Source organism: Macrobrachium nipponense, chromosome 8, assembly GCF_015104395.2.
Source record: "Macrobrachium nipponense isolate FS-2020 chromosome 8, ASM1510439v2, whole genome shotgun sequence".
Lineage (NCBI taxonomy): Eukaryota > Metazoa > Arthropoda > Malacostraca > Decapoda > Palaemonidae > Macrobrachium > Macrobrachium nipponense.
Genome location: NC_087203.1, coordinates 58,669,455 through 58,689,409, shown reverse-complemented (window position 1 = coordinate 58,689,409; position 19,955 = coordinate 58,669,455). Strand labels below are relative to the sequence as shown.

At 40.5% G+C, this 19,955-nt stretch overlaps 1 protein-coding gene across 1 annotated transcript in view; it reads right to left on the bottom strand.

Moving 5' to 3' along the window:
* LOC135223105 (protein zwilch homolog) overlaps window positions 1–19,955 on the bottom strand; it is a 293,258-nt gene that overhangs the window by 9,314 nt on the left and 263,989 nt on the right. Inside the window, exons 11-14 of the mRNA XM_064261610.1 lie at window positions 16,324–16,456; window positions 8,020–8,192; window positions 7,090–7,181; window positions 5,488–5,603 (exon numbers count right to left, since the gene is read on the bottom strand). Coding sequence (XP_064117680.1) covers window positions 5,488–5,603; window positions 7,090–7,181; window positions 8,020–8,192; window positions 16,324–16,456 — 514 coding nt within the window. The remainder of the gene's footprint in view (window positions 1–5,487; window positions 5,604–7,089; window positions 7,182–8,019; window positions 8,193–16,323; window positions 16,457–19,955) is intronic.

Here is a 19,955-nt window from a genome sequence, read left to right as displayed (position 1 = left end):
GGGGCAGTGGAAACCTCCCTCAGAATATTACTCTCACATATGAGTGCAATCTCTCAAAAGTGCCTCTCATATGAGTGTTATCTCTCAAAAATGCCTCTCTAACTCAGCTTCTCAGGGTTCTGGAGGCTGAGGGCCATTCAGTCCAACCAAATCCTCAGAAGTGCAGAGGATCCTGTCCCAAAGGAAAGGTAGAAGAAGGTGTCTGCTTGTGTGCCCACTCTAAGGGAATTGGTACCTGATCAGAACTGAGGGTACTAGGCAAAACACCATGAGTTAAGGAAAACCATACTCGGAACGATGTCCCGATATGTAATCAGCCGATTCATACGATTCTCTGAGAAGATAACCAAACTGGAGGGTATAGGTGAACAAGCATGTGCATTGCCAAGCACACACAACCCCAAAGCCAGTGGTGAGCCATGAGATGAACAGGGAGTAGCACTGGTGTGTTAATGGGTTATCCCCAGTAAGGGTGCACACTGAGAGGGGATTTGTCTTGAGCAAACCAGCTGACTGGGTGTTTCTGGCAAAACACAGCTGGGAGAACTCATTTGTCCCTGATTGGTTATGCATAGGTGTCTGAGAGTCAACACCCACCCCCCCCCCCCCCCCCCCCCCCCCCCCCCCCCCCTACAGAGGCTGGGAAGAATGCTCATTTAAAGTCCTATGAGAAGAGTTGGAAGGCCAGCACTTGCACTTCATTCCCTTCCTGGCTCAAGTGTTGTTTTCCTTGAAACACTGGAAGCCCAGTTGAGGCAAGAAGAGTTTTCATAGCTGTAGCAGAAGGAACAAGATCTCTTATCTGCAAACAAGTGTTGTCCCAGAAATATATGTGAATACATTTACAATAGATAAAAATAAAGCCTTCATTTGTTGGTAACACTATGTACGTGGAAAAATGCAATGGAGATGCTATCAACAATTTACAGGATGGCAAAAAAGGGGTATTGTGGGAAGGGGGGTTAGGCTGAGGGTAATTCTGTTTGGGAAAAGGGGGGATGGATAGGAGCTTGGAAGCCCTCACTATCGTTGGCTTAAAAGCATAAATGTTATATAAAACATCATCACGCCATAGAAGTTTCATGGGTGGAAGCACACTCGTGTGCTTTGGGAGCTTTCAAGACTGTTATTGGTGCATAAAAAACAGCATCAATCATAACAGCATCATAGAAGTTTCCTTCTCTCTTTGGCTGCCTACAATGATTCCAACACACTTGTTCCAAGACATACACTGCTGCTTTGTCCAGTGACATGTCATTTCTTGGTAATCATGTGTTTAACAGTTGCTGTGTTTGCCTTGTGTCACATTACTTTCCATTGATTTTGTGACTTTTATGAGTGTCCTTGTAGTGTAACAGGCTATTTTTGCTATGTACTATTCTGTGCATGGCCCCACCAACTCCTAAGAGGGTCAGGAAGGTGCTGACATTCTAAAAGCAGCTGGATATCATCTTGAGGATCAAGGCCACCTGATCCATGACCCCAAATCAGGAGTAACACCACAGCATGGTCTACCTTGCATGACATCGAGAGCACAAGGGACAAGCTTGGAAAAAAAACCCCTTAAGATTAGTCCCAAGGTCATAGCCAAGTCCCACTGACAAGATTGATCTATCGATCTGGATCTGGTTTCATTAGCAGAGGTCAGTATGTGCATGGTGCTGAGTTGTTGGCTGCTACTAAGTTTGCAGTTCTGCTTGGGGTCTCAGACTGAAAGGTGTCTGAGGTTTGGCTGTTTTGGTTCAACATTTGACTTGGGTTATCCAATGAGGGTTAGCTGTTTTGATTCAAAATTTGACCAGAGAGAGAGAGAGAGAGAGAGAGAGAGAGAGAGAGAGGAAGGAGAAGGAGAGGAGGAAGAGAGAAGAGAGAGAGAGAGAGAGGGTATTTCAGCAGACATTTAGATTGATGGAAAGCAAAGGCTTTGTGCACAGTTGAATCAACAACGCTGACAAAACTGGTCTGCTCTAACTGCTTTTTGCCCACTAACACCTTTGTTAATAAGAAGGAAAAGAAATTACTGTGTAGAAAGCTTTCCAAGCAATGTGTGTCTGCTGTTATGTGCAAATACTTTTGATAGTCGTTGGGGCAGACCTGTGGTAGTTGAATGTGCAAAGCAACCCCAAGCCCTGAAGGGGTTGACAGACAGTCATCCAGTGATTTGGGGTTACTTGATAAAGGCTTGGTTCACTGCCAAGACTGTCTGTGATTGGTTCAATAACCACTTTTGTAAGTAGGTTATTCATCATCAGACACAGGGTTTTGGCATACTAGAAACCAGGGGTGAAGGTTTTGCTTTTCATGGACAATGTGCCTGCACAGCTTACCACAACCCAGGAGATTGGTGACATAGGTTGCTTTTGCCTCCTAATTCAAATGTACTTATAAAACCAACGGACCAAGGTATTATAATTGCAACAAAACAGCTATACTGCATGAAGCTCTCTGAGGAGGTGGTGATGGTGTTCAACAATGAGGAGAAAAGGAGCAAGGCTTGGATGCAAAGTCAAGTCAACGAACTTCGGAGCATCTCTGAAAGTAATAACTGAAGTCTGCCATCTACAGCTTCGCAGATGCATAGGAAGAAGTAACTTTGCAGACCTTGCAGCATGCAGGGAACCCTATCCTGAAGGGGGGATCGACTTCCAAAGTAATGATGTTGACAATTTTGTGCCCAGCTCATAAAGGAAGGCAACAATGTTTCTGAGAGTGACATACTAACTAGAGTGGCTGGAAAATGATGATGGTGATCCTGATTTCCAGCTGATGTCCAACATCTAAATACCAGTTGCTGCTGGTGAGATGGAGGATGAAGCCCCTGAAAACAATGACAACACCAGCAACTACCCTAATGCACACTCAACCCCAGCCTGCAAAGAGACGTGGAGGAACTTGGATGAATTCATCAAGCTGATGGAGAACCCTAATCCTGTTTTGCTAAAGCCTTTGAGTTTGCTGAAGCAATGTGGTAGCCAAAGACTGCAAGAAAACCACTGTTCTTTTTGTCAGAGTACCCTCGATAGCTTCTAACCCCCTGACACCCCCCCCCCCCCCCCCCAGCAGTCTTTGCTGAGGTGCAAAGTTTTTTCCAGCCAGCCATCTGATGCGTCTACTCCCTCTTGAAGACACTCTAGACACCCCAAAACCTCTTCTGACCAGTTTACCACTTTGTGACCCGGAGGAACCAGAGGCAGAGGCAGAGGAGGACTTGTAAACCCTCCTCCCAAGGTTTTCAAGTTGGCCTACATAAGCAGTTCTGGCATTGCTCACAGGTAAGGGTGTGTTTTTCCAGTTTTTATGTGTACAGTATTGTATAGTGTATTTGGTGTTTTATTATACGCATATATCCAGTACTGTCTAGTGACATAATAGGAAAAATTATACAAATTACTATTTTACTTTTGCATTGTTTTAGTACTGAAACTACAAATTTCCCATACAGTATCAGCAAAAGCTTTAGATCTAATATTGTGAATAATCAAGGAAATACTGTACTTGAGTTCAAGACAGCTTAGCAGTGAGCAAAGCATAATTTATGCACTGGGTGACAGCTGGAGAAAGTGTTTTGTGATGACAGGTGAGTAAAGGGTATTTCCCTGTGTAAGGCCCTTAAAGGGGAACTTCTGGTTAATAGCCATTAAATTTTGTCAAACAGAACTTTTAATAAACTAAAAAATGAGCCATTGCTTGAATCTGTACGTAATCCCATTTTTTTACAATTTAATTTCAGATTAGTGCCGCGGTACTTCAATGGAAAGCGCCATTTATCCAGGATTCGACTATGTTGCCATCTGGCGGATTAGTACCGATGACGTAGCGTAGCGGTCGCCTCAATAACAAGCACAGTGAAGCACACGTGTTGTAGAGTATTCGTCCTCGGTATTGTCCTCGTGTTGTAGGTGAATTGTGATTTAAATAGTGTCAATTATGCCAACTTGTATGGCATTTGGTTGTGCCAATACTTCTGGCAAGTGTCCAAAAGGCATATCATTCCACAGGACTCCGCCAAATAGAGAAATGAAGTCACAGGCTGATGGCTCTCCGTAGGGAGGATATCAACATCAAGACATTTCAACCTACGACGCAAACCATTGACTGTTCGGACCATTTCTTGCCAACAGATTTAAAAGATGACATTAGGAGCAGGTTATTAGCTATGGCTTTGAAATTTATATATATTAATATGTTTTGGGAACTAAATTTCCTCTGAACAGACCATGGTACTGACGAAGATAGGGTGGCTATCTACCTGTATGGTGCCACCACTCTTATGCATTTGAATTGAAATTTATTCTCGTCAATCGCCATGTGCATGGCGTGTTGGGATGAACGGCAGTTTTCTAAATGTGTGTGTGTCCATGAACTGATAAGGGCCTTCACTTAGTCCTTTTACCTAGTTTAATTAATGGGGTTTTAGAATTTAGGGTTGTATATGCCTAACTAGGCCTACCTCAGGCTACTTCTTTATTTACCATTTCAATCATGTATTTTCAGCAGACAAAAACAAACCAAAAAGGATATTATCTGAAGATGCTGTATCCTCGGAATAGTTCCACCTGTCTGAGCCTACCGTGACATGATGTCACGCATAACAGAAGAGCCACACATAAATGGCGGCGCCCATGGTGCAGTAGAAAATTGGTTGTAAAAAATAAGAAAACGTCCCTTTCAAAAAAAATTGTCTCCAGGGGTATTTAAACAGAATAATACTACATATGGAATAGTTCAAATGCAACCAGAAGCTCCCCTTTAAATGCATGTTCATTGACTCTCTCCAGCCTGCATCAAAGGATACACCCATATAAAAGGCTGTGGTTTGTATTTTTGTAGGAACAAAAAAATATTGTTAAAATAAGCCAAATGAGTAACTCCTACTTAGACCAACACAGGCAGAGACAAGCCCACTATCATTACATTACAACTTAAGAAAAACTTTATAAAAGCTGATTGTTACTTGAAAATTAATTAAAAAAATGGTGTGTTGTTTTACTTAAAAAAAAATTCAACTTGACCTCTGAACTTCTTAATAGGCTGGCCAAACAATAGAATTGTACAATGACTAAACTGATATGTGGAGATTTTAATAACAAAGGTGAAATTGGTAAAAGAAAATACAAGTTTTAATACAGCTCATTCAAAATGCATATATACCACAGACAAAAGCAATTAAAAAATAAGAACTTTTGGTGAAGATACACGAGAAATCTTTGCATAGGTAGTTCCATTTAGAACCTATCATAGGTTAAGTCAGTGATTTAGAACTCAAAATATGTGCCTTGACTGAACATTAAGGCTTTGTAAGGGGTAACTACTGTTTCCTGAAAAAATTTAACCACAGTTTCCCAACAAACAAACATTGTATACAATCATAACTTATTAGTAGTACTACTAATGCAAGCTATACAATTATAGTAAAATGTCATGTATGTTCTACTTAACTTGCTTACAAGTGACTCAAATTTACATTGAAGAGGAAAATTTTCTTACCAGAGGTGTTACTTTCAAACTTTATAAGTGGTTCCTTTGAAAAATTGACAATCAAGGACTTCGAGTAGTTCTTGAGGTTACTCTCAAGCGAAACTTCCCAAGTTGTAGGTGAAATGCTGTGAGCAGAAAAGAAAATAACATAAATCGCTTTCAAGGTTTCCTATTCTCGAGCCAAAATCTATCCTACAAATAATACAGTATGTATTTAACTTAATGTCTAGGCATACTACAAATCTTCAAAAGAAGATATAGAAGGTACACTGCAGGTGGTACCTGTGAAATAAAGATTACTTACAGCTCACATACTCTTTACTTGTTCAATTCTTAACTAACCAAACAGAAAAATTATTTCCTTTGTCATTTCACAAATACTTGTAGTGTATTTTATGGTAACCAAGAGTGCAATATCTTCAAAAACTACCTACTTAACCTTTTAGGCAAATTCTTTCTCTTTGGCAATTTTCATTGAATACCAATTCACTAGTGACTTCCACTAATGAACATACAAGTGGCTTCCACTGGATAATTGTCGCCTTGAAGAAGTGGATGCAAGTGCCTTGGCTCTCAGCACATTGGTATATATTGCTCTAAGAAAACACTTCCAATTTCTTATATCCTGTCTGATCTTCAAGAAAGGAATGATACAAGAAATAAGAAAAGCCTCAAAGTAGTGGATACCACATTGGTATTCAATGAAAATTTAAGCAATTGCTACAAAATAGCATAGTATAGCACTTTATTTTAACCATGATAATCCAATGCTAAAGTAAACCCACAACATACCATATGCTTTTGGATACTCAACTTCCTTGCAATGTATTCCTTAACCCTTTCCTTTTTAGTTTTTTTTTTTTTGCAAATATGATTAATAAAATAAGTAAGCATTTTTTATTCCTTTTTGTTTAAACATAGTAATAAGCAGTGCATAGTTTGTTTTGAAAAGTGATCAGTATTTTGGAAGTTATACTTTGAAATAGGACACATTTACATTCCCAATTTAACTTGTGAGTTAACTTTTGAACTTCCCTAGCATCTAGGACAAATATTTGATGTTATTTTTATCTCATGAATTCATTTATGTTTTCAAAATTATAACTATACGATTGTTAGTCATTCATTGCAATTTTGGATAGTAATGAAACAACCAAAATAAGAACGACTTCTGGCTAGGACTCAAGCATTTGACACCTGAAGCTCTGTCACATATGTTAACAAGACAGACTGCCAACTATACTATGGAAAATGCACACCAAATGCACTCTAATGGTAGAGAAAGGAAGAGGGATAGAAAATGGGAATGCATTGAAGAATGAGTAAAACTGAAATCAATAAAGTAAGCAGGGTAGTGAATGAGTATTCTCATGATAGGAAAAAAGTACATTAGTCTTGGCTCACGAGTACACTTGGGAATGTTAAAATGTTCCCTACTTACTGATAGTGCTGGGAAATGAATAAACATCTGATATTCAAATAGTCAGTTATACAATTTTCAAAATAAAAAATATATAAACTGGTGCATTGCTCTATACTCTAAAATTATAAATGTCATTCATGCAAGGTACAGTATTTCTTTATCATAGTTACTTAAGAAAACATACTAACCTGTTAAGGAATTGGCGAACTTTCCCAGTTTCTAAAGTGAAGTTGAAAGAGTAGGGTGAAGCAAAATTTTGCTTCTGGAGATCCTTCAAAGCCTTCAAAATACAAAATGAGTTAAGAATGAGTTCAAATAGCATCTTAGCAAAATCAAAAGGTTATAATTTAAATACTATAGTTACAGTCAGAATTAAAGTACATAATTCAAGAGTTCATTAATTTTACAGCAACATTTGAAATACAATACCATATGAAGAACTGAAGTAAATTACTATGTTACAAGCCAAAATGATAATTTCCAGGTCTAAGTATGGAGGGTTGTGGATGCAAAGTAAAATGGTTGTCAAGATCTAAATACAATAAATGAACAGTAAGTGGAATACCATCATATAATATCACAATTTTTTTAAGTAAATTGTATTTTTCCTATCTATACAAAACTGAGGTCCTTTACAATAAGAATTACTACAGCAAATTTAAGCCAGTATTCCGCGGAGCGGCAGTGTTGTGGTTTGAAATCAGCTGATGAATACGAGACTGAGTTTGTTTCACCATAATGCAATTCTGAGCAAATTCTCTTGCTTCTAGTTAGCATTAACGAATATCTAGATACTTGACTTATATGAGACAAGGTTATTTTTCCTTATACAAAATGTTTTTTTGGTGGAAATATTTACTGAATATCTCGTTGTGAATGTGAACTAATTTTTTTTTTCCGTTAACATGAAAACGTAGTGCAATTCGACTGGCATACCATATTTCAGGACTAAAGAGGGTGGCACAATACCTAGTGCCAAAACTGGTCCTTTGGTCAAACATTTCAAGTTAACTATATCTTTATAAAGGTAATTTTCCTCAAGTTATGGGATCTAGATATAAATGCTTTAAATAGTACTAATCACTTAAAATTTTCCATATTGAAGCCATTATACTAACCTTTGATGCAAACTGCTTCAAGACCGCCTGAGGCAAGTTGAGATATGTATGTAACAAAAGAACAACCTGAAACCCAATATGAAGTTTTTCTAAGAGACTCATTGTATTTTCCAGGCTTTGGTCCTCATTCATGATAAACCAGCAAAACTCTTCTCCTAGCACTAAATCACCACCTGAAAAAAAAAAAAACAGATGAAGCATTCCAACATTCTACATTATTATTTATATAAGGCTCCAAAAAGACCTTAGGATACTGGTTTTCACTAACTTGAGCTATAAAGGAAAAATTAAATTAAATTTGTAGAGTAATTTTTATCCCTCAGCACAACTACAAACTACGTATACTGTTAAACTTTTGAAAAAAGTTGGTTTACTGGTGAATAAGGAGGAATACCCCTCACTCATCTGCTGCCACCAAGCACTTTTCCTTTGGCCCCAAGGGAAAAGTGGAGCTACAGACTCTGGTTCTTATACCTAAAAGAAATAGAAATCACTTTTAAAACTCCTGCAGTGACCATGTGTGTGGTCCTACACACACCTACAACCAAAATATCCTTCATTCCGTGACAACTCACCCGCAATGGAAACCATGCAGTTGAGAAAAACACAACTTATCTGGCATCTGTAGTCTGCTCTTTCCTTCTTGGTGCTGCTACTGCTGCTGCTGGTTGTGAGGGGTCTGCTGGTTAATGAACCATATGTATTTCATCAACCATGACCAGGAATTCTTCTATGGACATAGTGGTGGCTTTGGGCATGGTCGCCACTGTCTGGTGGGGTTGTTTAGTGAGGAGTACCTCCCTCACAATGTCCAAGGATGACTTGGGTTGGCCGCCATTGGTGAGCATTGTGATTAGCCACCGTAGTTGCTTGTACATGTGCGACGGCTGCTTGCCTCCCATTGGGCCCCCTACATGGTTAAGGAACTTCTTTGCTCTCTGGGCAGCTGCATACTGAAGTATGACTTTAGCTGGTACTTCAGTACATTGTAGGTGACGGGGCATCAATTTCTTTTTGTCATCCTTCTATTTGCTCGAAGACATCATCTGGCAGGAATTCGAGGACAGCGTCTGCTTGCGTGTTGCCAAGGTGATTTTCTTTGCATGGAAAATCATTTCCACCATGAAGAACCATGCTATTGGGTTGTGGGGCGTGAAGGGTGGTAGGTGTATAGAGGCGGCTGCAAGGTTTTCGTTGACGTTCGGACTGTTGTTGCTGACTTCTCAGGCATCTCTCTGGGGTCACCAGTGTGCGATGAGGTCAAGTAAGATACAGAGTTTACAGCTTACTAATTTATTTACAAAACTCACACAGGTTAAGAAAAGGATTAAATTCAAGAATCTGTGTTAGTTCACAAACAGAAACATACATACAAATTGAAATAGAACATATGGTTGGAAAACTGGCATAATTATACACACAATAGTAATAATATACATAGATTGTGACAAAAATGGCAGTGGAGATATACCTATGTGCAAAAGATGTGCGATAGATGTATTTCTCTCGAATGCATGGTCTCTCTCATAGGTTAGTCATCATGGGATAAAAGATATTTTGGTTGTAAGTGTGTATAGGATTGCACACGTGGTTAGTACAGTAACATGGTGTGTTAACTCACCTGCCATTGCCAAGCTTTTTTTTCCTTTAGCCTTGTGGACAAAGCAAGGGAGTTGAGGTGGAAGGGTGCAGTTTGTGCACCTGAGAAAAATATAAATTGCCTAAACTCTATCATTTGTCCCTACAGGTATACAAACCATTAAATTTTACATAGGAAGCTCACTTAATAAGTAGGAAGTTGCCTCCATCAACAGACTGGATGTTGTAACCCACCTGAAATGTTGTGATCCCAATTATGACGGCAAGCAATGACTCCTGTCACCTCCTACACAGTTTACTAATGTGATGACAAAGTGGTTGGGCTCCAAGCCTAAGAAAATTATTTTTGAGACAATATAAATTTGTCAGGCACTTACCCTCTATCACTAGTGCTTGGCGAGGCACTTGCCCTCTATCACTAATACTTGGCGAGGGCTTGACAAGTGTTAAAATTGAAACAATCGTTAATGAACACTCCCAATAGTTACTCACCCCCCTTTGTGGAGTGGAGGTAAGATAGCAAATATTTCAGGTGCTCATTCTACTCTTAATCTCTTAAGAGCAGATGAAGGAGGGTTTCAGTGATAGAGGGTAAGTACCTAAAAAACTGATTTTACCATAAAAATCATTATTTTTTTTAGGTAAAACTTACTTTCTCTATCATTTAGCTGACTCCAACATTGTGTGCTAGAGGTGAGCAACATTTCCTATAATCGAATTATCAGATATCATTATAAATATCCTCATTGCGGCTTACTGATGATGAGGATCAAGCGAGGTCCACTATCTTAGGAGGTAGAATGTGAACCCTAAATGTGGCAATTGGTTCATGTGCAATGCAGAATGGCAATGCCCCTGTGCCTTAGGTCTGCAGACCTGATGGAAGCTACAAACACAACTAAACCATGATCCCTCAATATTTACCACCTACCTAATCGAGTTGCTGTGGCACCTCACACCCAAAAACGAGCCCAATTTGGGAGAAAGTGTTATGTACTTAATCAGCTAGGGTAGCTGTCTCCAATGAGGAGCAATGGCTCTGCAACTTAAAATAATTTACTCTTAGAAGAAGAAGAAGAAGAAGAAGAAAACGACTGTTTGCCCTCATTCAAGCACAAAGAAAGCAAGGACAACTACTGTACAGTGATGCTTAAATCTGATGCGACATGATTCTTTTGTATCGTCCAGATTCTCAGACTTGTGACATTGCCAAGTAGTGTTAAACTTTCATTTTTATAAAATTCTAATGTCATACATGTAAAAACGTTAGCATATTCACAGCTAGCACTATTTTTCTTATGGTTATATAAATATGACCCCTTTTATACATTGGTATAATTCGTAATCTGTGTGATTTGCACTGACTTTTATTCATGTTGCTTAGTTCAAAGTATGGTGCGATAAGGTTACCAGTACCATCAATGACAGTGCACTTACCATGCCCCTTGGGCTGGTCAGCACAACTACCTCTGCAGCATTATAACAGTAGACCTAATAAGCTCAACAATCATAAAATTTTCAAAATAGGACTATGAATGTTGAAATTTTAGGCTATGTTTAAGCCGTCTGTATGTTGCACAATGATTTATAGGCCTAAAAAAATAATTTTAGCCTTCCGAGATGTAATATGTTGTTAATGAATTTATTTGTACAGATTACCTGCTCTTTGAGAAATAAAAAAATTATGATGATTTTGATTACAAGCAGTCCCCAGTTATCGGCAGGGTGCTGATAATCGAAAACTGCCATTAACTGAAACACGCCAATTTATGACGCTGAGTTTTGGATAATGGCGCATCTATTAGGTACATCATGGCCACATAATTCAATTATCGGCACCTTATGGTGCTGATAACCAAAACTCAGCCCGTTAAGGTGCTAGACAAGCTCCATAAAACCTAATCGCCATTAACCTAGTCCGCCGATAACTGGGGACTGCCTACATATGCAGATGGCTCGTAATTGAAATACAGTGGAACCTCTTCATACGAAAGTCCCTACTTAGGAAAAATCCAGGTTACAAAAGCAAAGACGAAGATTTTTTTGCTTCTGTATACAAAAAAATTCAGGTTGCGAAAGGGTAAAGTCCGATATTCGCCGGACAGCTGAGAACAATTTTAAAACTCGCGCGCTGCCAACTAAGTAGACTCGCCACCATCCTCCTGCTCTTCCATTGGTTCCTGATGCTATTCACTGCCGTAAGATCCTGCTCTCCTATTGGTCAGCATCTGTCCCATCATCCCTCTACATAAAGGCATCCTTCGACCACTTCGTCGCATCAGCGTTATTGTACACACGTGGAATTCATTCGTTCACATAGACTTCGTTTGTTAAGGTAAATTCGTGTTAGTGACTTCGCTTTCTTCGTAGTAAGTTACTTTATCGTGTTGTATGTGAACTTAATTAACTTAATTAGCCATGGGTCCCAAGAATGTTACTGAAGTTCATGGAAAGAAGAGGATGCTTTCTATGGAGAAAAAGATGGAGATAATTAAAAAGTATGAAGCTGGCATGAGGTTGAGTGTAATCGCTAAGGAATACGGCCGAAATCTGTCGACAATAGGCACCATCCTTAAGCAGAAGGAAGCCATCAAAGCAGTTACACCTTCCAAGGGCGTGATTATTTTGTTCAACAAGAGGAGCCACGTGCATGATGAGATGGAGAGGCTACTTCTTGTATGGATTAAGGACAAAGAAATTGCTGGCGATACGATAACCAATACGGCAATCAGCCACAAGGCCAGCGCTATTTTCGGTGATCTGAGTTCCCAGGCCGAAGACGATACAGATGGGACATCGACGCCAACCCCAGACTTCAAGGCTTCTCATGGGTGGTTTGAAAAATTCCGGAAACGGACTGGCATCCATTCAGCTGGTGCGGGTGGGGATGGGGAGGCGGCCAGCTCGGACACGAAAGCGGCCGAAGCCTTTATTAAGACTTTCGATGAGATGACAATCAACGAAGGCTACAGTTCTCAGCAAGTGTTCAACTGTGACGAGTGGACTGTAAGTGAAGCTCCTACTTGTCTATCATTCGGAGACTCCTCGAGCCTTCAAGGCCCACCCAACAAAGTGCTAAAGGAGAAGCTTCCAGTGATGTGGAGGGCTAATGAGAAAGCCTGAGAAAGCCTGGGTAACGAGACTTTTGTTCACTGAGTGGGTAAATCTGTGTTTCGGCCTGACAGCGAAGAAATTCTTGGAAGAGAAGCGCCTCCCTATGAAATGTCTGCTGTTGTTGGACAATGCCCCTGCTCACCCTCCTGGCCTCAGGGAAGATATCCTAGTGGAGTATTTTTTTATCAAGGTTCTTTATCTTCCACCTAACACCACCCCTCTCCTCCAGCTCATGGACCAGCAAGTGATATCGAACTTCAAAAGCTGTATACAAAACATCTTTCAAGAGATGTTTTGACATCAACGATACCACAAACCTCACCTTATGTGAATTTTGGAAGGAGCATTTCGATGTCATGATAAGCATCCGACTCATCGATCAAGCTTGGCAGGAGGTTTCGAGGCGAACCTTGAATTCTTTGTGGAGGAAACTCTGGCCTGATGCTGTATCTGCCTGAGACTTCGAGGGATTCAACGTGGGCGAAGCTGATGCAGATTCAGAAACAGTTGACAATTCTGAAACTGTTTCGCAACTAGATCTTGATGAGATCGTTCCACTTGGCAAGTCCATGGGGCTGGTCGTTGACAAGGACAACATCAATGACCTCGAGGAGCACCAGAGGAGCTTACTACATGCTGGACATGGTTGAAAACCCACAGCTCCAGTGAATGAAGGAGCTTATGTCGCAATACCAATTTACTGCAGTGTGGCACACCGACAAGTCTTTATGCATCCCAGAAGCACTTTCTCGTGCACCAGTCAGCTACCCCACCTCTGAGGATATAACTGGCTGTGCTGAGGTACTTGCACACGTCAGGTCCGTCATCAATGCTACAACAGCTTCCCAGGACGAGGATGCCCCAACCATTGATGCCAATCGGACCCTACAGGACATGTCGATAGCAGCACAGGCCTACCCCACTTACGTTCACCTTCGTGATTGCATCACTTCTGGGTTTCCCATGAATCGGTAAGACCTACATGCATCCTTATCACTGTACTGAAAGCTGCGAGAAGCCCTCTCTACTGACAATAACCTCGTGCTCTATGGGGCAAGAATACTAGTTCCTGCAGCTCTATGTCGCCACACACTTGCCAGACTCCATGATAGTCACCGTGGTGTTAAGGCTACCAAACGTCGGGCTTGACAAACCATCTTCTGGCCTGGGATAGACACAGACATCGCCAACACCGTCGCTGCCTGCGAGCCATGCCAAGTCCTGCATCCCAGGCAACAACAGGAGCCTCTCCACGACGATGACCATCCATCAATCCAGGCTGGGAAGTCCTTTCTTGTAGTCACCGACTGCCTCTGCGGCTGGCCTGTAGTTATCCCTTGCAAGAGTGACACTACTGCCTCCTTGACCATATAGCACTTCTGCCGCTACTACTGAGAGGTGGGTGTTCCCTTGCGTCTACACACCGATTGAGGACCTCAATTTACCAGCAAAGAATTAGCCGACTTAAAAGAATGTTGGGGTGTACACCACATAACCTCATTGCCACACTACCCACAGTCTAATGGACATGCTGAGGCTGCTGTCAAGGCTGTCAAGCACTTGATCCTCAAAATGGCCCCCACAGGAAACATTGACTGCGAGGATTTCAATCGCGGTCTTCTTGAGTTACGAAACACACCCAACCAGTCTGGTCTCTCCTGCCCAGGTACTGTATGGTCACCCTCTCCACATGTGTGCCTGTCCATCCTCAGTCCTTCACAGAAGATTGGCAAGAAAAGGCCCATGACAGTGACCGCCAAGCCGCTGCCAGAGCTGCTCAGGTGCAGTGCAACTGTGACACCCATGCCTGCCTCCTCCCCAGGCTTAATGTGGGCCAACATATCCCCTCCAGGACCCAACATCCCACCGATGGGATACAGTTGGGATTCATGGGTGGTGCACGATCACGTGAGTAAGAGATACGCCTCCCAAGTGGTCGAGTGCTACGTCGGAACCGTCGCTTCCTATTTCCAGTGCCCAACCCCAATCAAGTTCCCTACTCTGATCTCCCTGTGGTCCCTGGCCCAGACATGGAAAAGTCATCAATTCCCTCCAAAGCCCCTCGCAGGTCTCCAAGATCAAACAGGCCTACAGTGTACAAAGCCCACGTGCCACGTATGCAACTTGCTTTGTACATGCATACATGATAAATTTACAACATGTAATTTGTTTAGTAGATTCAAAATACCTCTTTGAATGCAAAATGGGGAGGAGAGGTGTGGAATAATATATATTTTACTATTCATATGCTGCTTTCCATGTATTTTATAAATATTGCCCTTTGTGAATGCATCCGCATGTGTAGCCCTGTATGCACCCTGCACATGCACATGACAACTCTTCCTTCTTCTTTTAGCACAAGCTGCATGCCCTGCAGGGCCTCTGTACATATTTACCTTTCGCTGCATGGAATAAAGAAAACTACGACCCGGGATATCATTTCTCCCATCCTGCAATCTTACATCTTCTAATGCAAGACATCATCACCTATAACCAGCTAGTATTTTTTATTAAAATACTTGTATCTCCATTATTATATGCAGCAGAGTTGCATCCATGTTGCTAATGCATGATAATTTATAGTCATTAGCAGTGTGAACATTTAGTTTTCTCAGCTTCATTATTTCCTTGCCTATATTTTCTCCATGCCAAATAAAGGTATAATGTAAAAATATATACTTACCAAATAAAAGTATAATGTAAAAATATATACTATGTCCTGTTCTACTTAATTAATATAATTTGTAACATAACTACAGTAATTTTTATTGTCGTACGATGGCTGAAATGCAAGCAGAATATTGTTATTATAAAAAAATTTGGTTCATTTTTATAGCAAAACAACTGTTTTCGTTCGGTTGTTTGTGGCTGTAGCATTTAAGCAACAATTATAATGTTACTGATGATACTGTTATCATTCTTCTTTTGCTTGTTTAACTTATTTAACTAAAAGATATGGTAAAAGAAGATGGAGAAATTGTTAGCAGTATGAAAAAGGTGACTGACTCACTCTCTCTCTCTCATACTAGGCCAAGATTTACCAATAAGTTAATCAAATCTAACATTAAAAATTTGTAGAACCACCATGCAGACAATAGTAAATGATCAGGCAAATGAAATTCCACATTTTCACTGGTTATTACATATTAGGGCAAAATATCTGGCTATGACACTGTTTAAGGCATTGTTACCAAGTCTAGGGCACCGTAAGGTGGGTTGTGGCTCCCGTAGACTTTGAACTTCGGTTAGCAGCAATTTTCGCTTAGCGTCAGGCCCCCAGGAACGGAACCCGTCATTAACCGATGGCTGCCTGTATTATTATTCCAAATATTAACCCTATTCATATGAAACAAGTTGAATAGAAATGGAATCAACTGAAATGGATGAAAAATACAAGGTTTAAGAGGTGGTACAGCCAGGTACCATAGAGATGTTGACAAAGCTTTTAGTATTAAACCAGAGTAATGTGACACACTGAGATACTACCGTATTACTTACAGGATTGAATATTGTGTTTCTAATTCTGAGTGACTTTCTGAATGGGAAAAGAAATGGTGACATTAATATCTTTGAATATGTTTGCAGTCATACCTTGGAATATATTTATATAGTCTCGTTTGATCTTCTCCATGCCAATGTCTACAAGCATTTCAATAGGAGTAAGCCCACTCAAATCAGGCTCCCCTGACTGACCTCGCATGAGACCAAGGGTTGCAATTCCAATCTGCAAAGTGAATTTAGATTAATCGGAAAGCATAATATTTTCAAAACAAAAGATGCTTCATTTCATATAAGTAACTTACAAGTAGTACTAATTAACAAGTACACGTAATTACATAGCTATAGTTTCTAATTCGAATGGTAGCCTTTATTTAAAAAATTGTAATACCTCTTTGATAGTTTAGTGTAGGTGACAAGTCCCGCCCACTAATAGAAGTACTGGAAACAACTTAGCAGAAAATCTCATTCAACATCGGGAATTTGCAGCAGCGTTTGTTAATTGGTTTTCGGTTGTATAACTTGATTCAGTGAAGTATCATCACTTAATTTTCAGTAGCCATCAAGCTTGGTTAGGTTATTAGCATTTAGGATCAGGATTTTCAAATGTCTGATTCGTTCCTCTAGCCTACACTATTGTAGTGAAGGTTGTAAGACCCAACTGACTAAATCTTGCAATTACTCACATATAGTTTGCAGTAAGTGTAGGGGACAGGAGTGTGGTAGGGAGTAAACTTGTGCTGGATGTCTTGATTGGGATGAGAAAAAGTGTTAAGTTCTTAGATCTCGCCTAGCCAGTTTGGAAAGGGATAGGAAGAGGAAAGCAACTCTTAGAGCCAAGAGATGGTCGTGCAGCCTAAAAATAACTCCTAACCTAGGTTAGATGTTAGCATGCTATTCCTTCTACTCCTATTCCTGACTTTTCTCCTAATCCTTGTCCTCCTACTTCTCATCCACCTACTATGCCTGGCTCTTCCTTGCTTCCAACCCTTTTGCCATTGCCAGTCTCAAATCTGGGTTCAATAAGAAGATAGATCTAGTAGTATGTACAGTGGCTGAGTTGGGTGAATCACTGAAGGTGATTATGGATAAAGTGTTCACCGAAAAATTGTAGTGCAAGTGGAGGTGGCGGCTATACATCCAGTTGGTTCTCCTGAGTCCAAAGTCCCTGTCATACTCCCCTAATCCTGGGAGAAGACATACTGGAATTCCAAAGGAGGTCGATGGGGTTTGCCCACGGGTTGTCACTCCCTCAATCAAGCCTGTTGCACAATCCCAGGTGTCGACAAACAGCCATTGGTAAGGTGTCTCATTAGGAGTGCACCAAGTTATTGTATTGATGCTTCAAATACCGAAATTAACATCAAGATGTTGTATTCATGTGAAAAATTATTGTATATTAAACCACTACTGGCTACACACTGTATTCACGTTCTCGAGATTAGTGGACCTGCCTTTTCCCGGATTTTTCTAAAAATTAATTGCAGGAGGACCCGCTCATTTGCAGGTTTTTTCGCTGATAAATATTTACTAATTAGTCTACAAAAATTATACAAATAGCAGCCCTGCATTGATGTCACTTCCAATGATTCCGACATAGAAAGGAGGCATATGAAACGATTTCTAGATTCTTTAGGTCACTTAAGACCCTTCAGATGATGTGGGTCAGTGTTTCGATCCAATTTCCGTTAAGCGATATAAGGAGGCCAGTACTAACTCACAGCCTTCTTATAGTTACACTGTAGCTATGTCATAACCTTTTGAGCAAGATGAACCATCATGGGATCCTAATAACCCTTAATGGACGGATCTCCTCATATGAGCAGCAATAACAGGTTTTGGGCATCAATATTACATGCCATAAATTTGAAGTAATCAGGTGGGGGAAAGTTTCTGTTGCTTCTCTAGCCCATAAATTCACTAATGCCAACTTTTAGACTGGCTAAAATCAAGTTGGGAGCTCATGAGAGAGTTGGTTGTGATCTTGACTTGAAGGGAGCATGTACTGCCTCTCTCTCTCAAATCATGTAAAGCTTTTTTATATATTTATTCATAAATATACCCAGGGGTTGCTATTGATTTTAGATTTATCTTTCATGATAGTATGTCAGTTTTAATTGTAATTTTGCAAAGAAAGGTGCAAATAAATATTGGAGAAGACATGTATAAACCAAAAAAGTTATTGCACCTTCAATCTCAGTAAATTTAAGTAAATATTTTACAAGAAATATACTTTGGAATTTGTTACTGCTTTTAGTTATCTGTTAAGATATTGTACAAGCTGTAATTATAATTTTACAAAATCAAATAAATCTATTAGAAAACACATATTACTTGGTAAAAGAGGTCCCACAAGGGGTTGTAAATAGTAATTTTCAACTTCTCTTAGAAGGTAAGGAAAATCATTTAGAATTTTTTTTCTTATACCTTATACATTTGCATATCTTCCTCTTTCCATTGATGCATTTTTTCTTAAACTGGCCAATCTTAAATTTTACCCAGCCTGGGGTGCTGCATATTGATTTTCCAGGCCAGCTCTTAAAGGTTAAGCGACAATTAGCTGAAAGCTCCCTCTGCTTCCAAGACTTCTTCCTATGCAGTTTTTTTTTTTGGCAAATTTCTCTTCTTTCTCACCCTAGCTACCCAGTGTCACCTGCCTTAACATTTTTAATGAGTCATCCAGACAATAAGACTAGACTCCTCAAGATGGTTCTTTCTTTGTCGTCCAGAAGTATCTCATGAAGATGGGAGATTGGCTTTAAACTACAAAGAAGCAAGGGAAAGCTTCTTTCACCTTTCCTCCTCCTTGCTTAGTTCAAAGAAGATATTTATCTGTTATCATCAATGAAGCTCCCTTAGGAGTCGCTGCCTCCTCCAAAGGGGACTTCTGTTCTCGTCGACTCTTCTCGGTGCTTTGCGTTCTCATCGGCGGAGCTAGACCACCTTGTTAAGAATATCTTCAAGTTTTTTTTAAGTTTTTAGCTTCCTTGACTAGACAATGGGAGCACAGGCTACTGGATAAGAAGGTTGTCCACTTTCAAGCATTATCAGGAGACACTGCCTCTGACTGGCATGGAGTCTTGTCCTGTGCAGACTAGTCCACTTGGGATGGCTCTATAGAGCTTTCCTCTCTTTTCACCTTGAGAGTACTAAGAAGAGAGAGCTCTGGTGCTCCTTTACCACTAAGGTAGTCACTTAGACACAGAAATTGGCTCTGTTTCATTTTCCCTGTAGCAACATCACCTCTTCCCACACGACACTGTTAAGGAAATTGCATCCAACCTTCAGAAGTAGTCTACGCAATATATGCTGAGTCATTCTTCCAAGCCTGCCTTTGCTCCCAATACAGTCTCTCTTATGCTGGGGTCACATATTCACGTATCACGACGCGTATGCCCACATATGTGGATCGTGGGCATCATCGCGGTGAAATGGCCTTGAACAGCTGGTAAACAGGACACGGGCTAATGGACGTAAAGCCAGCACCGTAAATCGCGCCGCAATTGCACGCGCAAAGAAAGCAAGGTCGGACGTCTACCTGGAACTTCCGCCGATAGTGTAATGTTCTATGTACGTCACCTTCACATCGTGACCACGCCCACCGTTGTGGGGCTGTAGGGTACAAAATGGCCGGCCTGTAAACAGAGCAGACTGTAAAGTGATGGAACATGTATGAGAGAATGTGAAAATATTGCATTATGAAAATCCAGGTTGTAAATTCACTT